This window comes from Colossoma macropomum, unplaced genomic scaffold (assembly GCF_904425465.1).
Source record: "Colossoma macropomum unplaced genomic scaffold, Colossoma_macropomum, whole genome shotgun sequence".
Taxonomy (NCBI): domain Eukaryota; kingdom Metazoa; phylum Chordata; class Actinopteri; order Characiformes; family Serrasalmidae; genus Colossoma; species Colossoma macropomum.
In genome coordinates this window covers 3,099,101-3,123,858 of record NW_023494790.1, presented here as the reverse complement: position 1 = coordinate 3,123,858, position 24,758 = coordinate 3,099,101, and the positions used below count along the sequence as shown (strand labels likewise).

At 40.7% G+C, this 24,758-nt stretch overlaps 1 protein-coding gene across 1 annotated transcript in view; it reads left to right on the top strand.

Annotated features, from left to right (window-relative positions):
- The window catches only part of pald1a (phosphatase domain containing paladin 1a), an 82,589-nt gene extending 68,655 nt beyond the window's left edge, over positions 1-13,934 (top strand). Inside the window, 2 exon segments of the mRNA XM_036571924.1 lie at positions 12,250-12,360; positions 12,362-13,934. Of these exon segments, the coding sequence (XP_036427817.1) occupies positions 12,250-12,360; positions 12,362-12,400 (150 nt within the window). The 3' untranslated portion in view covers positions 12,401-13,934.
- Positions 13,935-24,758: the final 10,824 nt, after the last annotated feature.

Sequence of the window (24,758 nt, the reverse complement as noted above, 5' to 3'; positions counted from 1 at the left end):
CAGTAATGATGATCTGCAGGTGAGTCAGATCTACAATCATCCAAACAGCTGAAACAGAACACTAGTATTTACACTGCTGTTCAAAAGTTTGGAACCATGTGCAGCATTACTAATGTTTTACAGTATATACCAGGGGTCGGCAACACGAGGCTTCGGAGCCACACGCAGCTCTTTTACCGCCCTGTTGTGGCTCCACAGCTGAATTGGGTTTGTCTGTAAAAATAAAATAATCCTCCTTTACAGTAAAATAAAGTTCTGCTGATCGTTCAACACAGTTTAACAATAAATGGTCTTAAATTCTGGAGTTAATGTAGAACTGCTAATTCACCCTTTAACCCTGAAGATCAGCACAGACTGCTGGTCACCATAGCAACACAGACAACAGTCTCTCCTAGCTAGTAGCTAACGAAACGGCAAAGAGAGAGATTTAAGATGAACATCGATAATTTAGAGACGAATGGACTTATTAACGTTTATAAAATAAGAAATAATACACTTTTGTCTAATTATTTGTTAAAGCTATTATTTTAATTATCTATATATGGTGAATTCCAGACATTCATTTTATCAGAACTTCATCCTTGATGTTCTATGGTTCTGTTCATTGCCCAGCATTTCTTATTTGTCCGACTGATTATTTGAGAAAGGTAGTGTTGATTAGACAAGAGAATCAGTTTCTATATCAGCCAGTTTTATCATAAAGCAAATGCTTTGGCTTTATTTGTTTCATGTTCATCAAAGTAGCTACCTTGGGATGATGAACAGGTTCTAAATGATAATTTGACAGTTTTCTTTTCCAAACTGTCGATAAAAGCATGTGTCATATGTTGAATTACCGCAGACAATAATAGCACGTTTCCCTGAACAGGAACGCTGCAGACTGAACAGCTCTATAAGATTATGCTAATTACACAGCGGTTGGTCTTGAGGCTGATAAACGCGCTTTGTTGTTGAATAATTACTCGCTGATGTGTCTGAAATCCTCCTGCAGCTGAAGCCGCAGCGCGAGCAGATCTGCCAGCTCTGTTTTAGCGGCCTACTGTGTGTTTTTAGCGGAGATGAAACACAACATCACAGAGATGATCCCTGACAGAGTGAGAGTCTCTGCGGTGGTTAATATGATGTTCACAGCTGTAGGACTCGGAGGTGGCGCGCTGCAGCAGATCGAGACTCAGATGAAGTTTTTCAGCCTTGAAGTTCCGCTGCCGTTCACTCTCGCTGCTCCAGCTGCTGTAGGGAAAGATCATTTTAAAAGATAAGAAAGTAAAGATAATTTTTATAATCAAAACTTTATTGAACATTCAATCACTCAACATAGACAGCATAGGCAGTGGTTATAGTAAGTAATAATAAAGTAATATAAAGTATAATAAAGTATATAAAGTAATAATAAAGTAATAATTACACGACAGCAGACGAAAAACGAAGTACCAGAAAAGCAAATAAATAGATAAATAAGATGGATGATATGCTACCATGTTAGCATGTGACCCTGTTTACACCTGGTCACTCCATGTGTCTATTATCTGGATCGTATCCTGATTAGATTTTTGCCTCATGCGTTTACACTTGGTAGTCAAATGCGTCTCCGGTTAGTCGGACTGATATCCAAATGCTGTGGGGCGGAATATGCAAATCCACTCATTAAACAGCTACTAATTACTGTTTATCCAGTCAGCCTCTTTGTCTGCAGTTTGTTTTGCACAGTAGAGTCTGTCCGTGTTGCTGTTAAGCAGCACTGCTGTGTCTGATCCACTCAGACCAGCACAACACACACTAACACACCACCACCACGTCAGTGTTACTGCAGTGCTGAGAATGATCCACCACACAAATAGTACCTGCTCTGTGAGGGTCCATGGGGGTCCTGACCACTGAAGAACAGGGTAAAAGGGGGCTAACAAAATATCAGAGAAACAGATGGACTACAGTCTGTAACTGTAGAACTACAAAGTGCACCTATATATAAAATGGACAATGAGGGTCCATATATATATATATATATATATATATATATATATATAGGTGCACTTCGTAGTTCTACAACTACAGACTGTAGTCCATCTGTTTCTATATATATATACTGATACTGCTACTAGTTTTGATACGGAAAAATCTGAATATTTAGCATTTTTGTCTTGTTGTCTGTGCAGCCTTTACTGACTTAAGAAGCGTTACAGTACTTGCGTTACTCGTGTCTCTAAGAGAACAATTACAGACAATGCATTTAAATGATGTTTCCTCTATATAGATTAAGTCACTGTGTTCTTGTATGTAATTAGCATGTGCGTGTGGTATCTACCTGACTCTGATTGTGAATGTGAGGAAGCCCTGTAAAGTCGACCAACAATCTGATAGGAAAGTGGTGGATGAAGATCTCCATGCTCAAGAAGAGAAGCTCAGCTAAACTGACCAGCCTCCATCTCCATTTTCAACTCTGTACCTCTGGCTTCTCAGAGGCTGTTCTGCTGCTGACTGTGTCGTGTTGTGTTTACCGAGTCTCGGCCGCTGCAGTGTGTATGTGTGTAGAACCGTATCCGCAGAGTTATTTGGACTGTGGGGTTTACAGGCTGATGGTAGGTGACTGTACCCGTCACTCACCCTCTGAGCTCCGTACGGCGTCTATGTGCTGATTCGCTCATGACCGGTGACCCCAGGGCTGCTGTGGCCAGCTGTGCTCTGTGCTAAACCCTGGAATTTATGAGCATACCAAACTAATGACCATCACCCCCTGCATGGGTTATGAGTGTGTTTTTCCCTCAACGTTCACTCATTTTCCCACCACCATCGTACAGGAGGCTGAAGTGAACAATAGCTAGTTATACTGCTACAGTTATTAATACTGATACTGCTACTACTATTAATACTACTACTGTATACACTACTAAAACTAATAACTGCTATGAAAGGGGACTGTTCATAATTTCTGCATAATTCAGTGTGTGAGATGTAAACAGAGAGATTCAGAGCGGTTTGGTGTGAAATGGGTCAGATTTCTTTACAGTGGTGGTCATAGGAACCAGGGGTCGCCATGACTACAACACAAATATAGACATTTTATTTACTATCCAGAACCACCAGTGAACCAACACGAGTCTTCTGGGTTTAAAAACAGTGTCTCAGTCATCAGGCAGTGAATTCATAACCATTTCATGTAGGAACTTTCTGTGAGGGAGCTTTTAGAGGTGGACGTCTGGTTCCTATCACCACCACTGTGAACAATTCTGACTCAGTAAGTTTCTCTAGAACAGGGCGTTTCACACCAAACCGCTCTGAACGACTCCTTTTTAATATATTGATTATGCAGAATTTTTTAAATTGGATTTCTATTAATGCTACTACTGAGTGCAGTACTAAAACTGTCAGTGAGCGAGTGAACACAATGCTAAGGTCAGTAGTCCTTTCACAAATTTAAAAATAAAAAACGTTGGTGTTTGAGTCGTGGCTGGAATGGTTCACCATGTCTGACCTCAGGAGAACCATGAAAATGTATAAGTGCTGTAATGTTTATCTATTTGAAAAAAAGTAAGTATAAACTGAAGTTAAAGTTTACGGACAAAGGTTTCTACGGGTGTCTAAATAGATGCCTGTTTAAATTGAAATTGGTCTGAAAAGTCAGGTGGCTCAACTAGTCAGTCAAATTGTACAACCAGACTGGCACAGTTGAATTAGCTGAATTAGGCTCGAACAATATTAGTATAGTTTATAATATAGTTTATATAGTTTCAAAAACAATTTTAGATGCTTAAATAAATAACAGTGGCTTATTATTCTGGGATGTCTGTTCACTTTTTATAAGAACTGTTTTTAACAACCAAAGTAAATCGGAAGTATTTTTATGGTGCTTCTTGTTGTGAACTATTTAGTTTGTTTGTAATAATAACAAAACTGAACAGTATGTAGATTATATAAATACAATAGTTTATATAAACTGATATTGATTTCGAACATCACCCCCGTGACCCAAAAACACTGCTAAATGTCCAACTTTTTGTTTTAATTTTCCGTTCCACCTTAAACGGAGCAGCATGAATGTAACTGCTGCACCATTTAAGGTGGAAATTCCTCTAAGACTCCAGCTTCGGCTTTGAGTCATTTGTCTCATAAGTACGTCTCTTGACAGCGTCAACTGACCATTAGCCATACTAGGCTAATGCTAACCCCAAAATACCAGCTGTTCCTTTATATCCACTGCCTGGAAAACAAAGTGTTCCACATCAGGACTAGACAGCGGGAGGTGATCGAAGGTCTGCTGTGTTTTCCTTTTCATTTGAAACGTGACTGAAACATCCCTGAATCAGACCCTCAGCTAACCAGGATAACATTAGCCTGGTCTGCACTGTCTGCATGTCGTGTTATCAGTATAACTCATTTTAACTGGGTCACTGGGTGGACTGATATGTTGCCCCTTACAAGGACACAGTTTACATTAGAAGGAACTTTGGTGAAATATATCGGGCATTTAATGGACATTGGGAGGTCATTCATAGGGCACACTTAGTACATACTGTGGCCCGCAAGAGCAAGACTGACCCACTTGGAAAGAAAACACGGACCGAGGTTCTCAGAGGCCTGAAAAATGTCAAGTATGTTTGAATAAGCACATTCATTCCTGATCTGTATTCATTAATGTTGCCCACTTGAGTCCAGACAGCGATATTACAGTGTTACAGCTGTGTGTGTGTGTGTGTGTGTGTGTGTGTGTGTGTGTGTGTGTGTGTGTGTGTGTGTGCGGATTTAAGGCGGTGTGTGATTTATTGTAGATTTGTCAGTGTTACTCTTCTCTAAGTGGAGCTCAGGATGATAAACAGACTTCAGAGCAGAACATGCACAGATTCACAATCATTCAACACAGCTGCTGTTATACATGCTCTTCATTCTCTCTCTCTTTTTGTCTCTTTCCCTCCCTCCCTGCTCTTTTTCTCCTCTTTCTTTCGCTCTCTGTCTCTGTCTCTCTCTCTCTTTCTCCTTTCTTCTCCCTTTCTCCTTTCTCTCTGTCTCTCTTTCTCCTTTCTCTGTCTCTCTCCTCTCTCTCTGTCTCCCTTTCTCCTTTCTCTCTGTCTCTTTCTCCTTTCGCTGTCTCTCTTTCTCCTTTCTCTCTGTCTCCCTTTCTCCTTTCTCTCTGTCTCTTTCTCCTTTCTCTGTCTCTCTTTCTCCTTTCTCTCTGTCTCTCTTTCTCCTTTCTCTCTGTCTCCCTTTCTCCTTTCTCTCTATCTTTCTCCTTTCTCTCTTTCTCCTTTCTCTCTCTTTCTCTTCTTCTCTTTTTCTTTCTCCCTCTTTCCCCTTTCTGTCTCCTCTCTGTCTTTCTCTCTCTGCTGTCTCTCTCCCTCTCTCTCCTTTCTCTCTGTTTTTCTCCTTTCTCTTTATCTCTTTCTCTTTTTCCTCTCTTTCTCTCCCTTCCTCCCCCTCTCTCCCTTCCTCCCCATCTCTCCCTTCCTCCCCGCCTCTCTCTCTCTCTCTCTCTCTCTCTCGTATGTTAGTGGTCAGTCTGAGTGGGAGCTGGTGTTAGGTGTGTGCTGAGGTCTGCAGTGAGTGGTCAGTGCTGAGTCTGGAGGGTAAACTCTGTTATTAAAGCAGGTGGACGTCTGATCAGAGCTCAGAGGTGGAGCAGTGACCTGCAGGGTGACGGTTTCTGTTCAGGACCTTATTTAACTCAGTCACGGTCAGTTAGTTAATGATATGATGCTCCTACTCTGCAGCTCCACCCTCCATTTAAACAGCCATTAAATAGGAGTTATTAATTTTTCAGGAGGTGTTTCTGAGGAGATCAGATATGAGATCATACACTTTCATAATGAAGGAGAACCACAACCACCTGGTAGACACCAACACTGCATCCAACTCTGACTCACACCTCAGAGACTCGACTCGGGCTTGCACCTCAGTGACTCGACTCGAACTCGCACCTCAGAGACTTAACTCAGACTCGCAAATCAAAGACTCGAGACTCACCTCAGATTTAAATTTCAGAGACTCGACTCAGACTCGCACCTCATAGACTCGACTCGGACTCGCACCTCAAAGACTTCAGACTCAACTCAGACTCAAATTTCAGAGACTTGACTTGGACTCGCACCTCGTCGACTCGGACTCGCGCCACATAGACTCGAGACTCAACTCAGACTCAAATTTTAGAGACTTGACTCGTACTCGCACCTCATAGACTCGAGACTCAACTCAGACTCAAATTTCAGAGACTTGACTTGGACTCGCACCTCGTCGACTCGGACTCGCACCACATAGACCCGAGACTCAACTCAGACTCAAATTTCAGAGACTTGACTCGTAGTCACACCTCATAGACTCGAGACTCAACTCAGACTCAAATTTCAGAGACTTGACTCATACTCGCACCTCAGAGATTCTACTCGGACTTGCAGCTCAAAGACTCAAGACTGAACTCAGACCGAGATTTCAGAGACTTGACTCAGACTCTCACCTCAGAGACTCAAGACTCTACTTGGACTCACATCCAAGACACTCAACTCTCATTCACACCACAGAGATTTGACTCAGACTCGCACCTCACAGAGTCAACTCTTAACTCTGGCTGGAGACTTGACTCAGACTTGAAATTCGACTCACTCACTTTAGAGACTTGACTCTACTCGCACCTCAGAGTCTTGAGACTCGACTTGGATTTACACTTCAGCGGTTCGATACTCGACTCAGATTTGAATCTCAGAGACTTGAGACTTGCTCAAAGTTTCTTAGCTTTAATTCTTATTAAAAAATAATTTCTTGGCTTTAAATCAAAATAAAACACGATTAATTCTTGGCTTTAAATCTAATTTATTTTTTTTAATTATAAATCTGAATAAAAAGTATTATTTTTTGGCTTTAAATGTAACTAAAAACAGATTATTTCTTGGCTTTAAGTCTAAAGAAGAAATAACTTATTGATATTACATCTGATTTGAAATGAAATCTTGTCTTTAAATCCAAATGAAAAAAATCTGATTTTAAATCCAAATTTAAAAAAGATTATTTCTTGATTTTAAATCAGAATAAAAGTGAAACATTTTTGTTTCTTGTCTTTAAGTCTAAGTTAAGCAGTTGTGTATGTAGATACAGTTGAGCTGCTGGGTTCTCCGTTTGCTGGGAGCTGGTCCAGAAAAGCCCACAGAGCGGATGTTTTGAGGTCAGGAGTGAAACCCCTCCCCGCGTTGGATGTGGTTTGGTTTTGATGTTGATATCAGTCCAGATATTAATAATAAAACTCAGTGGAAACTCTTTCTGCAGAAGCTCTGTGGTTTTCTGCTGAGTCTGAGTTTATCTTCTCGTCCTGATCTGTGTTGAGAGCTGATACTGTTCCTCACCGTATCCACAAACGCGTGGGCGTCTATCTCTCTCTCGTTTAAATGAGTGATATTAGTGGACGGTGTCATTAAACTCAGCTACAGCTTAAAGACCAGATACTCCACTCACTCACCTGAACATTACCTGTCTGTCTGTCTGTCTGTCTGTCTGTCCATCCACATACAGTATCAGTCAGTAGTTTAGAGCAGGGGCGTTGAACTAAACCACTAAAAGGGCCACATTAAAAAATTTCAGCAAATCTGTGGGCCAGTTTATTTTTACTTAACATTGTGCCTTGACCCCAACTGGCCGAGGTTTAATTAAAATATGCCAAAACTACATCGGCAAACTTGAACGATTAAAAATCATTTTAATAAAAAAAACTGTTTTATGTTAAAGCAATAAGCCACTGGAGGCCGTGGGTTACAGTGATTTTATCACGGGGAAGGGTGTTCTTAGGCACGACTCCCGCCCCCCGTGTGGCTTATTTGCTGAGATTTTTTAATGTAACTCGTTGCCTCGCTGCCTCGAGTGGCTCATTGCTTTTATAAAACGGCAGCCAACATAAAATATATTAAAATACACAATGTTTTAGATACTTATTTAAGTTATTATTAATAGTAACCGACATAAACAAGTATTCCACCAAGAAATGTAGTTCCTTTAGAGTACGGTGTCGTTACTAAGCAAACATTAGCCACGTTTACATGCAGCCTGATAATCCGTTAATAATCCGACTAATAGCTCGATCGGAATAGAACATGTCCATGTAAACACCTCAATCGGAATAGTCTAATCCGATTGAGGCCATTCGGAATACAATTTCTATCCGATTAAACGAGGTGGGTAAACTTCTAAATAATCCGTTAAATAGAAGAATAATAGCCATGTAAACGCCTGAATCCGGTTACATTCCAATCGGAACGTGTAAGTATGTTCTGCGCATGTGCGTCGCGTCACGGCGAAAGTTTACACCGCTCAACATGGCGGAGCAGAAACTGGTCTGGACCTCACGTGATGTTCGCTGTCATGGTAACGTTTACTCTAAGCGCTACTCCACGCATGTGCGTCATTTTGCATCGGATTACTTGTAGTGAGCATGTAAACGAAGATTTTCCATCAGATTGTTGAATAGAGTGCATATAAACACCTCAGTCTAAATCTATAATCGGATTGTATTCAATCGGATTGGCAAAAATTGTTGCATGTAAACACAGCCACTGACTGCTGAATGAGGAGAAGAACGTTCGGTCGCCCATCACTGTAAACTGCACACATTTCCTGATTTTTAAAACTTTTTGTCGTATAACAGTGAACATATGAAAACACAGCACTGTTTAATGTAAATACTTTCAGTTTATAAGTACTTTTTGGTCATCAAATAACCACTTCTGCCAGTCTGACGCAGCTACTTTACTCACACTGGGGCTGAATCTCAAACAGCTCCCTGCTCCCTACATAGTGCACTACATAGGAATTTAAACACTGACTCCTGCAGCCCAACAGAGCAAAATATGTATAAAAGTGGTCATTTGGGATTCATCCGCATTCAGACTCGACAGGCAGTGCAGTATTTGACAGCAGAAGCTAGAATTCCTAAACTCAGAGACTCGACTCAGACTCGCAGCTCAAAGACTCGAGACTCAACTCAGACTGAGATTTCAGAGACTTGACTCAGACTCTCACCTCAGAGACTCGAGACTCTGCTTGGACTCACATCCAAGAGACTGGACTCACACTCACACCTCATAGACTCAACTCAGACTCACACCTCACAGACTCAACTCTTGACTCTGGCTTGAGACTCGACTCAGACTCACTTCAGAGGCTCGACTCGAACTCCCACCTCAGAGACTCGAGACTCAACTTAGACTGAGATTTCAGAGACTTGATTAAGACTCTCACCTCAGAGACTCAAGACTCTACTTGGACTCACATCCAAGAGACTGGACTCTCACTCACACCTCATAGACTCGACTCAGACTCAACTCTTGACTCTGTCTTGAGACTCAACTCAGACTCACTTCAGAGGCTTGACTCGAACTCCCACCTCAGAGACTCGAGACTCAACTTAGACTGAGATTTCAGAGACTTGATTAAGACTCTCACCTCAGAGACTCAAGACTCTACTTGGACTCACATCCAAGAGACTGGACTCACACTCGCACCTCATAGACTCAACTCAGACTCAACTCTTGACTCTGGCTTGAGACTCGACTCAGACTCACTTCAGAGGCTCGACTCGAACTCCCACCTCAGAGACTCGAGACCCAACTTAGACTGAGATTTCAGAGACTTGACTCACAATCACACCTCATAGACTCGACTCAGACTCACACCTCACAGACTCAACTCTTGACTCTAGCTTGAAACTCGACTCAGACTCACTTCAGAGACTTGACTTGAACCCGCACCTCAGAGACTCAAGACTCAACTTGAATTTGCACTTCAGAGACTAGATACTCGACTCAGATTTGAATCTCAAAGACTTGAGACTCTAAATTTCTTAGCTTTAATTCATCTGCATTCAGACTCGACAGGCAGTGCACTATTTGACAACAGAGGCTAGAAATTCTAGGCTTAATGTGACACAGCACACTATTTAGGGAGTACGGAGCCGTTTGGGACTCAGCCTGGGTTTGACATGATTTCTGACTGAAACACGAACATTTGAAGTGTGTAAGTCATTCAGGTGATCAGGTGATCGTAAGTGCTTTAATTCAAGCCTGTGATGTTAATGTTGGAGTTGTTTAGGCTGTTGGCTCTTGTAGCCTGTCGATTAGCTGACCAGCCTAGTTCTAGATAAGAAAATACCTTTTCAGCCCCTCAGTTTAAACAAAAAAACAGGTTCTTACTTCATCAGTTCACTCGGTGCTCCATGCGATCAGCATTAGAGTCAAAGATTAATCCATTACAGCAGAAGGGCTTTTGTGCCGTGGCGCACTAACACAGCAGGCGGTCAGACCCGAGGTTTATTGTGGCTCTTACAACAGCTTCAAACGCGGCTCAGCCAATCAGATTTTAGGACCGGAACTATCCGTTTAATATAAAACAATAGACCACATTACCTTCAGAGAACGGTTAAACCTCTTTAAATGTCTCCAATGTACCTGTAATGTTTTTGTGCAGCTGTCCCACAGATCGTCCTTTAGGAGGGGGTGGGAGCACACGTTAAGTTGCAGTGCATGCTGGGAACTGTAGTGCAGTTCATAGTGAAATGGGCTAACATTAACAGAAAATTAAACTAATTTTGCAGGCCGAATAGGACGGTGTCACGGGCCTGACTCGGCCCGCGGGCCTTATGTTTGACACATTGGCTTTGAGACCACACAGTTTATTCATTTAAGGTCTACATATTTTCAGTTTGTAAGTGAAACAGCCCTGTTGGTTCATTTTCTGAGTGCGTGTTATTTGTTAGGGACGTCCCAACCCAGTTTTTTTTTGTCCCTCAAACTGAGCTGGTCTCAGTTAAAAAGGGAAATTCCACCCATTTCTCAAAATACCTGTGTCGAGCTGGAAACAGAATCAAGTGTTTTAATGTGAAGAGCTCCTCTCCAGAGAAACTGACTGCGAATGGCTGATTGTTGGTTGATTTGCAATAGAATTGAATATAGTGACATCTGGTAGATTGCAATATATTTTTAATATAGTAGAAGCTGTTCGACTGCAGTATAATGTAATATGGAGGTTTGGTTGGTTGGTTATAACTGAATATAATGGTAGCTGGTTGATTGCAATACATAAATGACCACATTCATAAAGATCCATATATTTTTTGTCTTATTTTATTTTTACTTAACAAATTGTTCTGTATAAAACAATAGACTACATAAGCTGCAGATCACTGTTAAACCTCTTTAAATGTCCCCAGTGAACGGTAGGTTTATTAAAACTGCCCATTCGCTTAACCAGACACCTGGTTTTTGTGGTGCTGTTCCATAGATCGTTGCTGGGGAGTGGGTGGGAGCACACATTGCAGTGCATGCTGGGAACCGTAGTGCAGCTCATGCTGAAATGGGCTGATATTAATAGAAAATTAAAATAATCTTAATAGGATTGTGTCACGGGCCTGACTTAGTCCACAGGCCTTGTGTTTGACACATAGGGTTAAGACCCACCTGCCTGAATGGGTGTTTTTCATTTTAACGTTCTGCATAAATTAATGTAGTTACTTTATATTTGTATAATAGAAAAAAACAACCATTGTATAATTGTAGTAAGTGCAAAAGGTTGGACACCCTTCTAATTCAGCCCTTATTGCCTCTTTCTTTGGCAGATATGACAGCTTATACACTTTTGTAGCCAGCTAGAGATATTTCTATGTTTGTTTTAGGACTTTTTGTGCACTTTTCCAGTTCTGAGATATTCTTGGACCGTCTTACATGTACAGCACGTTTAAGATCCTCAGATTTTTAATAAGGCGACTGTGCGGTTCACTTTAAAAGCTTGTGTTTCTTGAAGTAGTTCATGGTAGATTTTAAGGTTTGTTTAGGATCATTGTCCTCTTGTAGGCACCAGCCTCTTTCAGAATCATTTTCTATTTATTCTATCTTTTTTTTTTTTTCCTTTTCCCAATTTTCTCCCCAGTTTAGTCATCTCCAATTCCACCCGCTAGTCACGACTCCCCCAATCACATGAGGTGTTCACCCCTTATTGGGTTATGAAGCCTAAAAGCAGAGAAAGAGTACCAGGGTACGAAGTGGACTTTGGGTCATGTTCGGAGCCAGATTACTCGCTTATGCTTGGTCACACCTCCGTGGGGTCACTCTAGCTAGAGAGGGCGGGGTCTGCTGACTTTTCTCATATGTGTATCATGTCTGTAGCTTGAACCGTTCCGAAGTTGTGATGGCTAGAATACAGCCATGAAAACAGCGTCGGGTTCTGATTTCTCTGGTCAGTGTGGCTCTTATTCTGATGGACGTCTGCATTTGTCTCTCCATGTGTGTTTAGGTGGCGGCCCGGGCCGGAGTTTACGACCTGCTGAACCAGCTGGGCTTCTCCGAGTTTGAGAACCTGAAAGACTCAACCCTCGCTCGCCTCCGCTTCCGCTGGCAAGAACAAAACCTCCCAGAACCTTCCCTTCAGAGGAGAACTCATCTGAGAGAGAGAGAGAGAGAGAGAGAGACGCACTGTGACCTGTGAAAGAAAAAACAAGCGTAATCTGAAGATGCTGTGCATTTATTTGATCACTGTGCATTCAGAGCAGATTTATTTTCAATACTCGTCGTTTTTTTTAATTGCTGTCGTCGTTAGATTGTTTTTGTTTGTAGTGGATTCATCCAGGGCACACGCTAAACCTTTAACACCAGCCACAGCTGTTTAACCCTCTAAACTCCAGGCTTGTTAATCTTAAAGCGAGAGTTCACATAAAATTTACCCCTCTCACCCCAAATATCGGCGATCGTACAAGATATCGCCGCTGTCCAGAGAAGAAGAAGTATCTCTAAAACGGCCAAAACATTTTAACTTTGACTATAATTTAATGTATTTTATTGAATGCCATGTTGGATCATTTCTATTGGTCCACGTTCATCATGAAATTGAATAATAATACAACATAATGGGCAACTGGTTTCTCAAATGATGTAGAAAAATGAAAAAGTGAATCGTTTACTTTTGGACAGTGACGATATATTTGGTGCTTCTTTAGTTTTGCACTAGGCTCATTTTGCTAACAATTAATGGAAGCTCATACCCCACCAATTAGCATGCTAACTGTTTGCCTACATCATTACCCGTTTGCCTCGGTCCGTGTCGGGTTGTTATTGATCTCAAATAGACTCGATCTTCTGGTTTCTAACACTGAATTTTATAAAAAAAAAAGTGAAGCCACTGTTTTTAGCTATGCTAACACTCTTCATAGTCCATGTTTATAGATAATAGTGAGTCATACAGTGTCAGAAACCATGTAATCAAGTCTATTAGAGACACTGAACACAGTTTGAGGCAAGTTTGTGATGCTTTAAGCCTGCAGTTAGCGCCAGTGCTAAAACTAAAGAAGCTTCAGACGCCAAACATGACTTAGCTGATCGACTAAGTGGGGCGTAAGCAGGTAGAAACTGCGCACGTTAGAATTTTTTGCTAAAACTGTCGCTTTAAAACAGTGAGCTTTCGACATCACCACTGTTCACTGTGCTAGAGTCAGCGTCTTTCACCCGAACCCACAGATCTCACTCCTGCTTGCATCAATTCCTTTAAAAAATGACGTTTTCCACACGCAGAGGGCATCGATGGCCGCTTAGCCACTAGAAAAGCAGTATTAGGTTCCTGTTTTTATGTAAACGTCCACATTCATGATCATGTTTGTGTTGAAACTGTTATAAATGTGAGCTTTCTCCTCATTTCATTGCTGTTTCACAGATCTGTCCCTAAATTCCAGCTTTAAATGACCAGAACGTGCTTTTATTCCATCTGTTTTAGCTTGTATAGTTTATTAATCCTGATCACTTTCACTCATTTGCCTTTTTAAAATAATAGTAATTGTTGTTATTGTTATTGTTATTATTGGAGAATAGATTCCGATTCCTGAAGAAACCACTGTTGCATTTTGTTTTTTGTTTTGTAAAGATGCGTACAGTATTTTCAAATGAGATGTTTTTTTGCACTCTCCATTAAACAAGGTTTCTTACCTCTCAGCTTCAGTCTGTGTGTGTTAATGGAACTGAAGGTGGAAGAAAAGCACAGAATGAAATCTGCAGCCGCGTGTCGTCCAGGTATTAACTCAGCGCTCCGTGACCCCTCATAAATACGGGGAATAAATCAGGATAAGAGATTTCCGCATGTTTCACCACTTCATTTTTTTTTTTACTTTTTCCATGCACCTAATCATTCTTCCTCTTCAGTAGGCGGTCAAGCTGCGCACACTGAATTGATGGATTCACAAAGAGAAAGAATGAAATTCCAGTCATCCCTGGAGCCGGACGCCACTGATGTGGACATTGGATCGGAAGTGGACGGCCCACTGGTGATTTCGGGCGTAAAAAGTCTCGGCGCACCACAGAGAAAGAAACGAATGGATAAAAGTGTGTCCAAGAAACCAAGTGTGTGGTCCAGAGTTATTATATCTCTGAAATTATCATTGGCTTTTTGTTTTAGTTTTCAATTCCAGCTTAGTTTCAGTGAGTTTTAAGGGTGCATTAATAGTCTGAGTTTTGTTTTGGTTTAACAGCAGTTTCACAGTGCTGTGAAAAAGTATTTGTCCCCTTCTGGTTTCCTCTGCTGTTCGCTTTTGTTGCTCTAAATGGTTTCAGATTCTCATGCAAAACGTAGAGCAAGAGGAAACACAGAAGACGGTTTTTAAACCATCATTTATTGAAGGAAAAAAGGTTTTGCAACATTTATATCACTCCTGCAGAAAACTAGGCCCACCTAGACTTAACTGGCTGCAAACGCTTTCTATAGGTGAAGATCAGGCTTTAATCGCGGTGGAGGAATTTTGTCCTGCTCTTCTCTTTAGAACTGCTTTAATTCAGCCACACTGGGGGGCTTTCAAGCATGAAGGTCCTGTCACAGCATCTCAGTGGGTTTCAAGATGGGACTTTGACTAGACCACTCCAAAACCTTCATAAACATCTTTTTGTTTATCACTTTTTTGTCACTTTGGATCGTTGTCTCACCGTAGAACCCAATTTTGCCAAAGCTTCAGATCGCACACTGATTACCAGACGTTCTTCTGCAGGATTTCCTGGTAGAGAGAAAAATTTGTGGTTCTGTCAATTACGGAAAGTCACCCAGGCCCTGAAGCAGCAAACCATCCCTCATACTATCACACTACCACCACCATGTTTCACTGCTGGTGTAATCTTCTTATTGTGGAAGCTGTGTTAGCTGTACTCCAGATGTGACGGGACTCTTCCACTTTTAAGTTATCAGTCCACAGAACATTCATCAGGGTGTTTTTGGCAAATACGAGGCGAGGCTTAACGTTCCTGTTGGTTAGCAGGGTTTTTCACCTTGCGACTCTCCATTAGATACCTTTTTTTTTTTCCAACCATCCATGAAGAGATGCTAGCCAGACATGCTGAGATGCAAGCAGAAAGTTTCAGAAGGTGGGAAGGAAAGGGGGAGTTGGCATAGCAGTGGAAGAAGTCATGAGAAGATATTACTTTGCCAAGAGAGTAAGAAAAAAGGAAAAAGAGAAGGGGGACCCAGCATGGAGCCTTGTGGGACACCGGTGAAGAGTCTGCATGGAGCGGATATGGATGTCCTCTCCACGTTACCTAATAAGAGTGCACCTCCAAACCACAGCTAGCCGAAAAGTGTGTAGGGAGCATCCTTCTGGTCTGGTGGAGTGAAGACAAAGGTTAATTGAACAGGAGAGTGATGAAAGGAAAGCGATTTCCAGGGAGAGAAGATAAGTCAGGGTGGGAGAGTGTGAAAGAGAAAGTGTGATCTGAGAAGTGGAGGAGGGTCACTCTGATAAACATCCATTTCATTGCCTCCTCAACAGGGGAAACTTGTTGAGGGGGAGGTTGGAAAATCATAACAGTAGAGCAAAGCAGAATGAATGCAGCTGAAAAGTCATTGGGGGGGCGCGGTCAGGGAGAGACTCAGAAGGAGGTCCAGCTCATCTGTGAAGTTGCCTAGAGGACAGGGAGGGTGATAAATGACAGTGATATTGTGCCAGCTGCTATGGGGGTGTGCCAGCCTCATGAGCGTAGAAGCTCAGTTTTGCAGATTTCCGTTACACCCCCTGTTAAAGGGATCATTCATGTTGTTTGAGTTGTGCTTGTGTGTTTTGTGTGTTGTTTTGTGTTGGAGGTGTGGATTCATTTCCATGGGATTAACTCAGGGGTCGCAACCCAAATGTTAAGAAGAGACATTTGTCCTTTTAAAAAAGTCAAACCACCTTGGGAGCCACAATTATTCATGTCCATTTTACCATCTTGGCTGTAAATATGTCTCAGTATGTGTTAATGTACTAGTATAGGATAAAAAATATAAACAAAAATGCAGGCTTACTTTGCTTTAAGCTCTAGCTGAGTTATAGCTGCTTTTCTCGCATATCTGGCAGGAAACTTTTCCTCAAAACTAGAACAGCTTCTTGTAAAATATCTCTCAACGTTCGACTTTTTACGAGGCTGAAGTCGCTTCTCATTCATCAGCTTCTTGTTCGAATTTTCCTGTTCCACCTTAAATGATGTCTGAGGTACGAGAATGTATCTGCTGCACCATTTAAGGTGGAAAAATTCGAATAAGAAGCGACTGCATGACTTTTTAGTGTTTGTCAGTTTCTTGTTGCAGATTAAACGAATCAGGAAACCAGCTGGAGTGATTATAAACGTCCATTCATCTCCAAATTATCGATGTTCATCTTAAATCTCTCTTTTTGCCGTTTCGTTAGCTACTAGCTTGGCGAGATTGTTATCTGTGTTGCTATGGTGACCAGCAGTCTGCGCTGATCTTCAGGGTTAAAGGGTGAATCAGCAGTTCTACATTAACTCCAGAGTTTAAGACCATTTATTGTTAAACTGTGTTGAACGATCAGCAGAGCTTTATTTTACTGTGAAGGAGGATTATTTTATTTTTACCTACAAATCTGATTCAGCTGTGGAGCCACAACAGGACAGTAAAAGAGCCACATGTGGCTGCGGAGCTGCATATTGCCGACCCCTGAGTTAGCTGTTTACCATTAAGAGAAAGTACGGGGCTAGGAGTGACCAGCCTTCATTTCCCTTATTTCTGCAGTTGCTTTTTCTGCCATGTTCATCATTAAAGAGCCTTACTGAGCGTTCTGGTGTACCAATGTGTATTGCGGTGGATTTTTGGGGGGGCAGCAGTGGGTAAAAATGATGCTTTTCCTGCATTCGATCTGCGTTTCGGACACCACCGGGAACCAACATAGGGTTAGCACTGGAGCTTCAAGGCTAATGTAGCTAACAAGTAATGTAAGCTTATATGTCACCTATTAGCACAGTGCTAACTGTAACAACACTGCACAAAATAAGGCACTTACATATTTACTTATCCTCGCTTTTAAGTCAAAACCTCATATCTCTAAAATGAAAACTTTACAGGAAAAAATTAAAGGTTTTTTAAAATATGTTAATGTACATTACGACATTCCGAGTAATTTGGGATTAGTTTATTAGTCTATTCATCATTAACTGTTCACGCTGTATAAAGGGCAGCTGGAGTTTTCAGTGTTTCTAATACTGTTATGGACAAACGTATGCTAGCTTAGATAAAGGCAGCCATCTGGAAGTCTGAGCTGTGTCTGTACTTTGTGTCCACTTTTATAGATAACAACATCATACTTAAGCAACAGAACCCGAGAGGGAGTGTGTTATCGCCAATGACATCACTGTGATTTGGTCTCCATAGATCATCACAGCCGTGATGTTATTGGCGATAACACACTCCTCGAGTGTTCTACTGCTTTAATGCAACAGTTAAATAAATACAGTAATAAATTAATAAACTGGGCCGTGAACGCGGCGTTTAATATGTTTTAATGTTCGCAGTTCCTTCACCAAATTAATGTTCCTTAACGAGCAGCTTGTTGCTACGTCAGAGTAACGAGCTCCGCCCACTCGCTGCACAGCCGGCACTTCGTTCTCCAGCTCCTTACACAGACAAGCTAAGAGTTTGGGAATTTAGTGTCGTCTCATTTTCAGAGTCTGACCAAATCGGCTGTCGGTCAAATGTGATCTTAAAAGTGTCCGTTTTCTGTTTGTGGCAAAGTAAGAAGTAAAAACGTTCAAATGTCTTGAGCGTCTCCTACAGCTGTCAAAGTCGTTGCTTAGCAACGGCGTCTCACCGGAGTGATACAGTGTTTGTGAAAAACCTGTGATGTTGTGGTGAAATAACAGCACAGTTAGAGCGCTTCTCAACCAATCAGCTTTCGTGGCCGGAACTAACTGTTGTATAATAGCACTAAGCTAACGGTGGTGCACATGACTTTTACCTTGACCATTTAACATGACCTGAAGCTTATAACAGACACTATCATATATCTGAGCTTGTATGTATCAGTTTTACAGTGACTCAGTAAAGAGTCCTGCATGGAGCTGCCGCACATTCCTAACAACTAACCGGAACACTGCTTAGACTACAGCTGGTATTCACAGTCAGTGATGTATCTAGAACCTCCATAATGCGGTTTTTCCTGAAAATGTTCCCAAAGCGTGGTTGGTTGCTTCCTCTGTCACTTCCTCATTATGTTGGTAGTTAATGTAACAAGGCCTTCTGTCCAGCTCCTGAAATCCTAACCAATGGGAGAGCAGCTCAGCTGTATCAACCTAGATACCACAGAGAACACAATCCTGATTGGACTGTTTTTGTTGTTTGTTTCAAGAATTGAATCCTTTTTGTTTTCAACCAAAAATAATTTTCCACATAATTCAGTGTGTGAGGTGTAAACAGAGTGATTCAGAGTGGTTTGGTGTGAAATGGTTCAGATGTCTTTACAGTGGTGGTCATAGGAACCAGGGGTTGCCATGACTACAACACAAATATAGACATTTTATTTACTATCCAAAACCACCAGTGAACCTTCACGAGTCTTCTGAGTTTATTTGGAATGTTGATGATGGGAAATAGTCATAAATGTGAAATAATACGTTTTCTTTGGGGACTATTTTGCCTTACAACGCCCTGCATATTATGTATCCCTCCACCATGAATGGATTTTAAGACCAAAATCTTCTCGAAACTATCATAAAATAGTGTCTCAGTCATCAGGCAGTGAATTCATAACCATTTCATGTAGTAACTTTCTGTGAGGGAGCTTTTAGAGGTGGACGTCTGGTTCCTATCACCACCACTGTGAACAGTTCTGACTCGGTAAGTTTCTCTACAAAGCCCAGCCACACTTTTTTTTTTATTATTTTTTTAATCTTAACCCCTGAATTTAAAAGAAATTGGTTGGGTTCCCCTTTAATGGTGATATAAGAGCATTACTACAATACATACAGGGTTTAAAGACAACAAGCACGATGATTCTATGAAATGTAAATGAAATAAAGCAAGTCTATTAGAGTTTACTCAGCCCGCACGGTTTAAGGCAGGTTTTTGATGATTTGGTCATGCTAATTGGTGGGCTATAAGCTTCCATGACTTTCTACATTAGCCTCATAGCTGCAGTGCTAAAATTAAAGAGGCAGACTGCCGACTCGAAACATGTCTTGGCTGATCGACTTCATTTCTGATGGGGGATGGGGGGGAAGGAAGGGTTACTGGGGGGATTTGTTTTTTTTTTTTCCTGCAAACTTTCGCTTTAACCACTTCTGCATGTTTTGGCTGGTGTCCTGCTGTTGGGTTGGCTGCAGGGCTCTGATGCGTTCTGACTGTGGAAAAGTGGTCTGGAGCTCAGTATTACTCATATTACCCCCCGGAGGGGGGCACTTTCTGTGATGTCATTGCATGGTTGGGTGGGTGTGTGTGTGGTGAAGCGAGGAGGCATGCAGCTCAACACACACACACACACACCACACACACACACACACACGGAAGAAGGGAACACAGAACAGCCGAGTAATTACACCCATATGGACGCTGGTGTTTTTAACCCTGCAGACGTCTGGATTCAGAGCGACTTAAAGCTCTTAAAATAATGAAATCGTGCTATTGTTGTTTTTTTCCTCTCGTTTATGTTAGTTTAGCATGTACAGCGAACTGAGTCAGTTGTGTTCTTTCAATGAAATTAATTGAGTTGTCTGATTTTCATCGGTGTTTGTTTGGTCAGTGTAATCTTGTTGAGTAAAACATTCTTCCCATTGGCTCCTGAATCACCTATTCGCTGCTGTCGGAATAAAACCTTGTATCTCCCAAAGGGCAGCTTTACAGGATGAGGAAAAACAGCCTTAACTTTTAATGGAAATAAATAAATATTTTTTTCCAAATACATTAACGGCATTTGGCAGACGCTCTTATCCAAAGCGACTTACAATCTGATCATTTTACACAGGTAGGTGAAGGCAGTGTTAGGAGTCTTGCCCAAGGACTCTTATTGGTATAATGTAGGGTGCTTAACCAGGCAGGGATTGAACCCCAGTCTACAGCATACAAGGCAGAGGTGTTACTACACCAGAGGTCACTAACAGGCAGCCCGTGGTCAAAGTCCGGACCCAGACGCTGTCCTATGCGGACCTGGACCTATAACCGATAAACTATGGAGAATTATTTAATTTTGGTGGGGTGGTCCTATTTTTGGCGTAGCTTTTCTAGCCTTCACGGTAGCTTTAGCAGCCCAGGAAACTCACAGAACAATCGCATACGTTTTAAATATCACGTGACGCTACTCAGCCAATCAGATCTGTGCATTATGATGAGCACCGAGACTCGAGTGAGTGACGCCTTGTTCATGGTGGAGGGATACATGCAGGGTGTTCTGAGACAAAATAGTCCCCAAAGAAAATTTTGTTCAGATTTCCCACTATTTTCCATCATCAACATTCCATATAAACTCAGAAGACTCGTGTAGGTTCACTGGTGGTTTTGGATAGTAAATAAAATGTCTATATTTGTGTTGTAGTCATGGCGACGCCTGGTTCCTATCACCACCACTGTAAAGACATCTGAACCATTTCACACCAAACCACTCTGAATCACTCTGTTTACGTCTCACACACTGAGTTATGGAGGAATCTTTGAAAAATTGGTAAAATTCCCCTTTAAGCAATCCTGATTCAACTCAGCATCTAATTATCGAGGCCTTCATCAGTTTAATTCCGGCTGTTAGAGGAGGGCAGATCTCCACAGAGCTGTGGCCCAGAGTTCAGCCGCCCTGGTTTGAGGGGACGTCACATCGTGGCCACTCTACAGAGCTCTGCTTTGGATGAGAGGGGTTGAACTAAATGACAGGTTCTTCTCCTGGAGGTACCACTTTAATGTCCTACCATGTCTTTTCTTTCCATCCAGCAGATTAAACATCCAAATGTCTGTGTGCTGCTCCAGGGAGAGATGACCAGATGACCAGTGATCACTGAGTCATCAAGCTCTGGCTGAAATGCAGGATATTTTAACCCTTTAATCCGTCTGTGTCTGTATGTGGGTCCAACCTTCAGTTCCGCACACTCACAACTACAGAACTTACACATCAGTTTCATAGTAGACACTGAATAATTCACAGTAGATACTGAGTAATACATAGTAGATACTAAATAATTCATAGTAGGTACTGAATAATTCATAGTAGATACTGAATAATTCATAGTAGGTACTGAATAATTCACAGTAGATACTGAGTAATACATAGTAGATACTGAATAATTCATAGTAGGTACTGAATAATTCATAGTAGGTACTGAATCATTCATAGTAGGTACTGAATAATTCATAGTAGGTACTGAATAATTCATAGTAGATACTGAGTAATTCAAAGTAGGTACTGAATCATTCATAGTAGGTACTGAATAATTCATAGTAGGTACTGAATAATTCATAGGTACTGAGTAATTCATAGTAGGTACTGAATAATTCATAGCAGGTACTGAATAATTCATAGTAGATACTGAGTAATTCATAGTAGGTACTGAATAATTCATAGTAGATACTGAGTAATTCATAGTAGGTACTGAATAATTCATAGTAGGTACTGAGTAATTCATAGTAGATACTGAGTAATTCATAGTAGGTACTGAATAATTCATAGTATATACTGAATAATTCATAGTAGATTCAATGTTAATTTATAGTAGATACTGAATAATTCATTGTAGATACTCAATAATTCGTAGTAGGTACTCAATAATTTATAGTAGATATTATTCCCAAAACAAAGTTTTTCTATATAATACTGATGATGGTAAAATATGCTTATGTTAAAGTTTTTCCTTTAATTTGAAAAATTGTCCTGCGAGTGCCTCGGTCATCTGACTGCCTGCAGTCCACTCTGTGTGATCTGTTCACCGCGGTCAGTGTTTGAGAGGTGAACCTGAGTGTGTGGGATAAACAGTGTTGAGAGGATCCAGATGTGTCTCTGTTTCACACTCCTCCGAAATGGAAGGATTTGTCATAGAGCGGAGAGATCAGTGTGGTCAGCTGAGGTCAGAGAGACGGTCACAGTTGAGGAAAATGAAGCATTTCGCTGTTGTCAGAACAAAACCTTGTATCTCCAAAATGGTAACTTTACAGGAAAAGGAAAAAAATATACTTTTCTTTTAACGTAAGTCAATGGAACCAGACTTTTTTTTTTTTTATTTTGGGTCGTTTATTTTGGTCCATTCGTCATGAAATTTGCACACAATGTAAAGAGCAACAGGCATTTTGAAATTATGTCAAAAACTTTTTCTTCCGACAGCAGTGAAGCACTGTCCTATAAGAGCCTCATAACTCTTTTCACCTGTAATTTTTAAACCATTTCACTTCCATATTTGCTTGAATGTCTGTGGTGTTATTAAATCTGAAATTTCTCCTGCATCACTGCATTCCTGAGATTTATTTATGAGAAAATCTACTAAAAAAAGGTTGAACACTAATCATATTACATATATACATACATACACTTCCATGCAGTCACCCCAGTCAATTTACATGTTTTATTAGTTTTCTAAGTGAAAATAACCACATTTCTATAGAGAACTCACTGAAATATGGCATTTTTTTTCTGCACGATTTGTATTTATTTTAGCTTAACACATTGGAAAAACCAAGTCATTGGAAATATACAATGTGCTGTAACATTTCATAATATTAGTTTTGTCCACTTGTTAAATTGAGTTTATGAAAAGTGTTTTGTCTTTTTCTTTCTCAGAGTTTAAAATGAAAACATAAATTGGTTCAAGCATCAATTTCATTGTAAAAGAATATTTTTAGTGCTTTAATGAATAATTATTAATGTGTGTGTACATGCATGTCTAATTTGTGTATATTAGACCAACTTAACCATTTAAAAATATACAAGAGTCGTACAAGTATACATTATTAGGTCCCACTTTGTATTAAGTATCTCTAATAACTGTGTAGTTACATTTGAACAACATATGCAACGACAATGTAACTACTAATGATTTAGTTACTGTCATAGCTGGATTACAGAAGTACACATTATCTAATTATACATGTGTATCAACTTCAGTTTTGCCTCATGTAATTACACAAGTGTATCTAAATAGTTGTAACAGCCTATTCTCTCCCATGTAATTACACAAGAGTAATAACAAATGTAATTACATTTGTAATCAGACTGGAACAGCAGTTGTTTTTGTAGTATGGAATAACTTACATTAAGACATTATTTACACTGTATCTGCCAGCTTTCCTAACATTTAGCCAGCATTTATGTTGTTAGTGCTGTGACACTGTAACCAGTTTCAGCTTTAAACCATTCTGTAATGTGACAGAACAGCAGACGACCCCTTATCTGAAAATTTAACTTTTAAGACATTAATTAAATGTGTTGCATTTCCCCCAAAATCTATATTACCACTCCATTATTACACAGTACCTACATACCAACTACACAGGAACTGTCCACTTGTATTAAAGTGTAACTTTAACACTACACTACAGGAAAGATCCGTTGTAGTTATGTAGGTACAGTGTAATTACAGAATGGTATACATGTTACATTATACATGTTACCATTAGGCACAGTTATAAGTAGCCATGGCATTAACTTTCACTGTTACGCAGACGATACGCAACTGTACATATCAGCCAAGCCTGATGACAAATACAGGCTAAAGAAAATAGAGGACTGTGTAAAAGATGTGAAAGGCTGGATGTTGCGTAACTTCCTCCTTCTAAACAGTAACAAAACAGAGGTTCTCCTTCTGGGTCCAAAAGTGGCAAGAAATAAATTACCAGATTTAATTTTAAATCTTGCTGACTTTCCAGTTATACCTGGTTCAGCAGCAAAAAATCTTGGTGTCATAATTGATCCAGATTTATCATTCAATCAACACATAGGCAGCATCACTAGGACAGCTTTTTACATCTTCGCAACATCGCCAGAATAAGAAATGCCTTATCGCTGCACGATGCAGAAACATTAGTACATGCCTTTATTACCTCAAGGCTAGATTACTGTAACGCATTACTGTCAGGATGCACCAGCAGGAATTTAAGTAAACTTCAACTAGTTCAAAATGCTGCAGCCAGGGTTCTCACTAAAACTAGAAAATTTGATCATATCAGTCCAGTTCTATCATCACTCCATTGGCTGCCTGTTAAATTCCGTATTGATTACAAAATTCTTTTGACGTATAAAGCCCTACATGGGCTCGCTCCTGAGTACCTGCAAGACCTTATTTCCCATTACGAGCCACCACGATTACTCAGATCACAGAGTGCTGGCTTTTTAATAGTTCCCAAAATTCAGAAGGTTTCATCTGGGGGAGGAGCCTTTTCTTATAAAGCCCCCAAACTCTGGAATGATCTTCCAGAAAATGTTCGGGACTCAGACTCAGTCACAATCTTCAAATCTAGGCTGAAAACTCACTTGTTTAGTTTAGCTTTTGGTAGTTAATGTCCCCCCTTAGATAAAGGCAGCAGGTCCAGGGGTCCATGGACGCAGG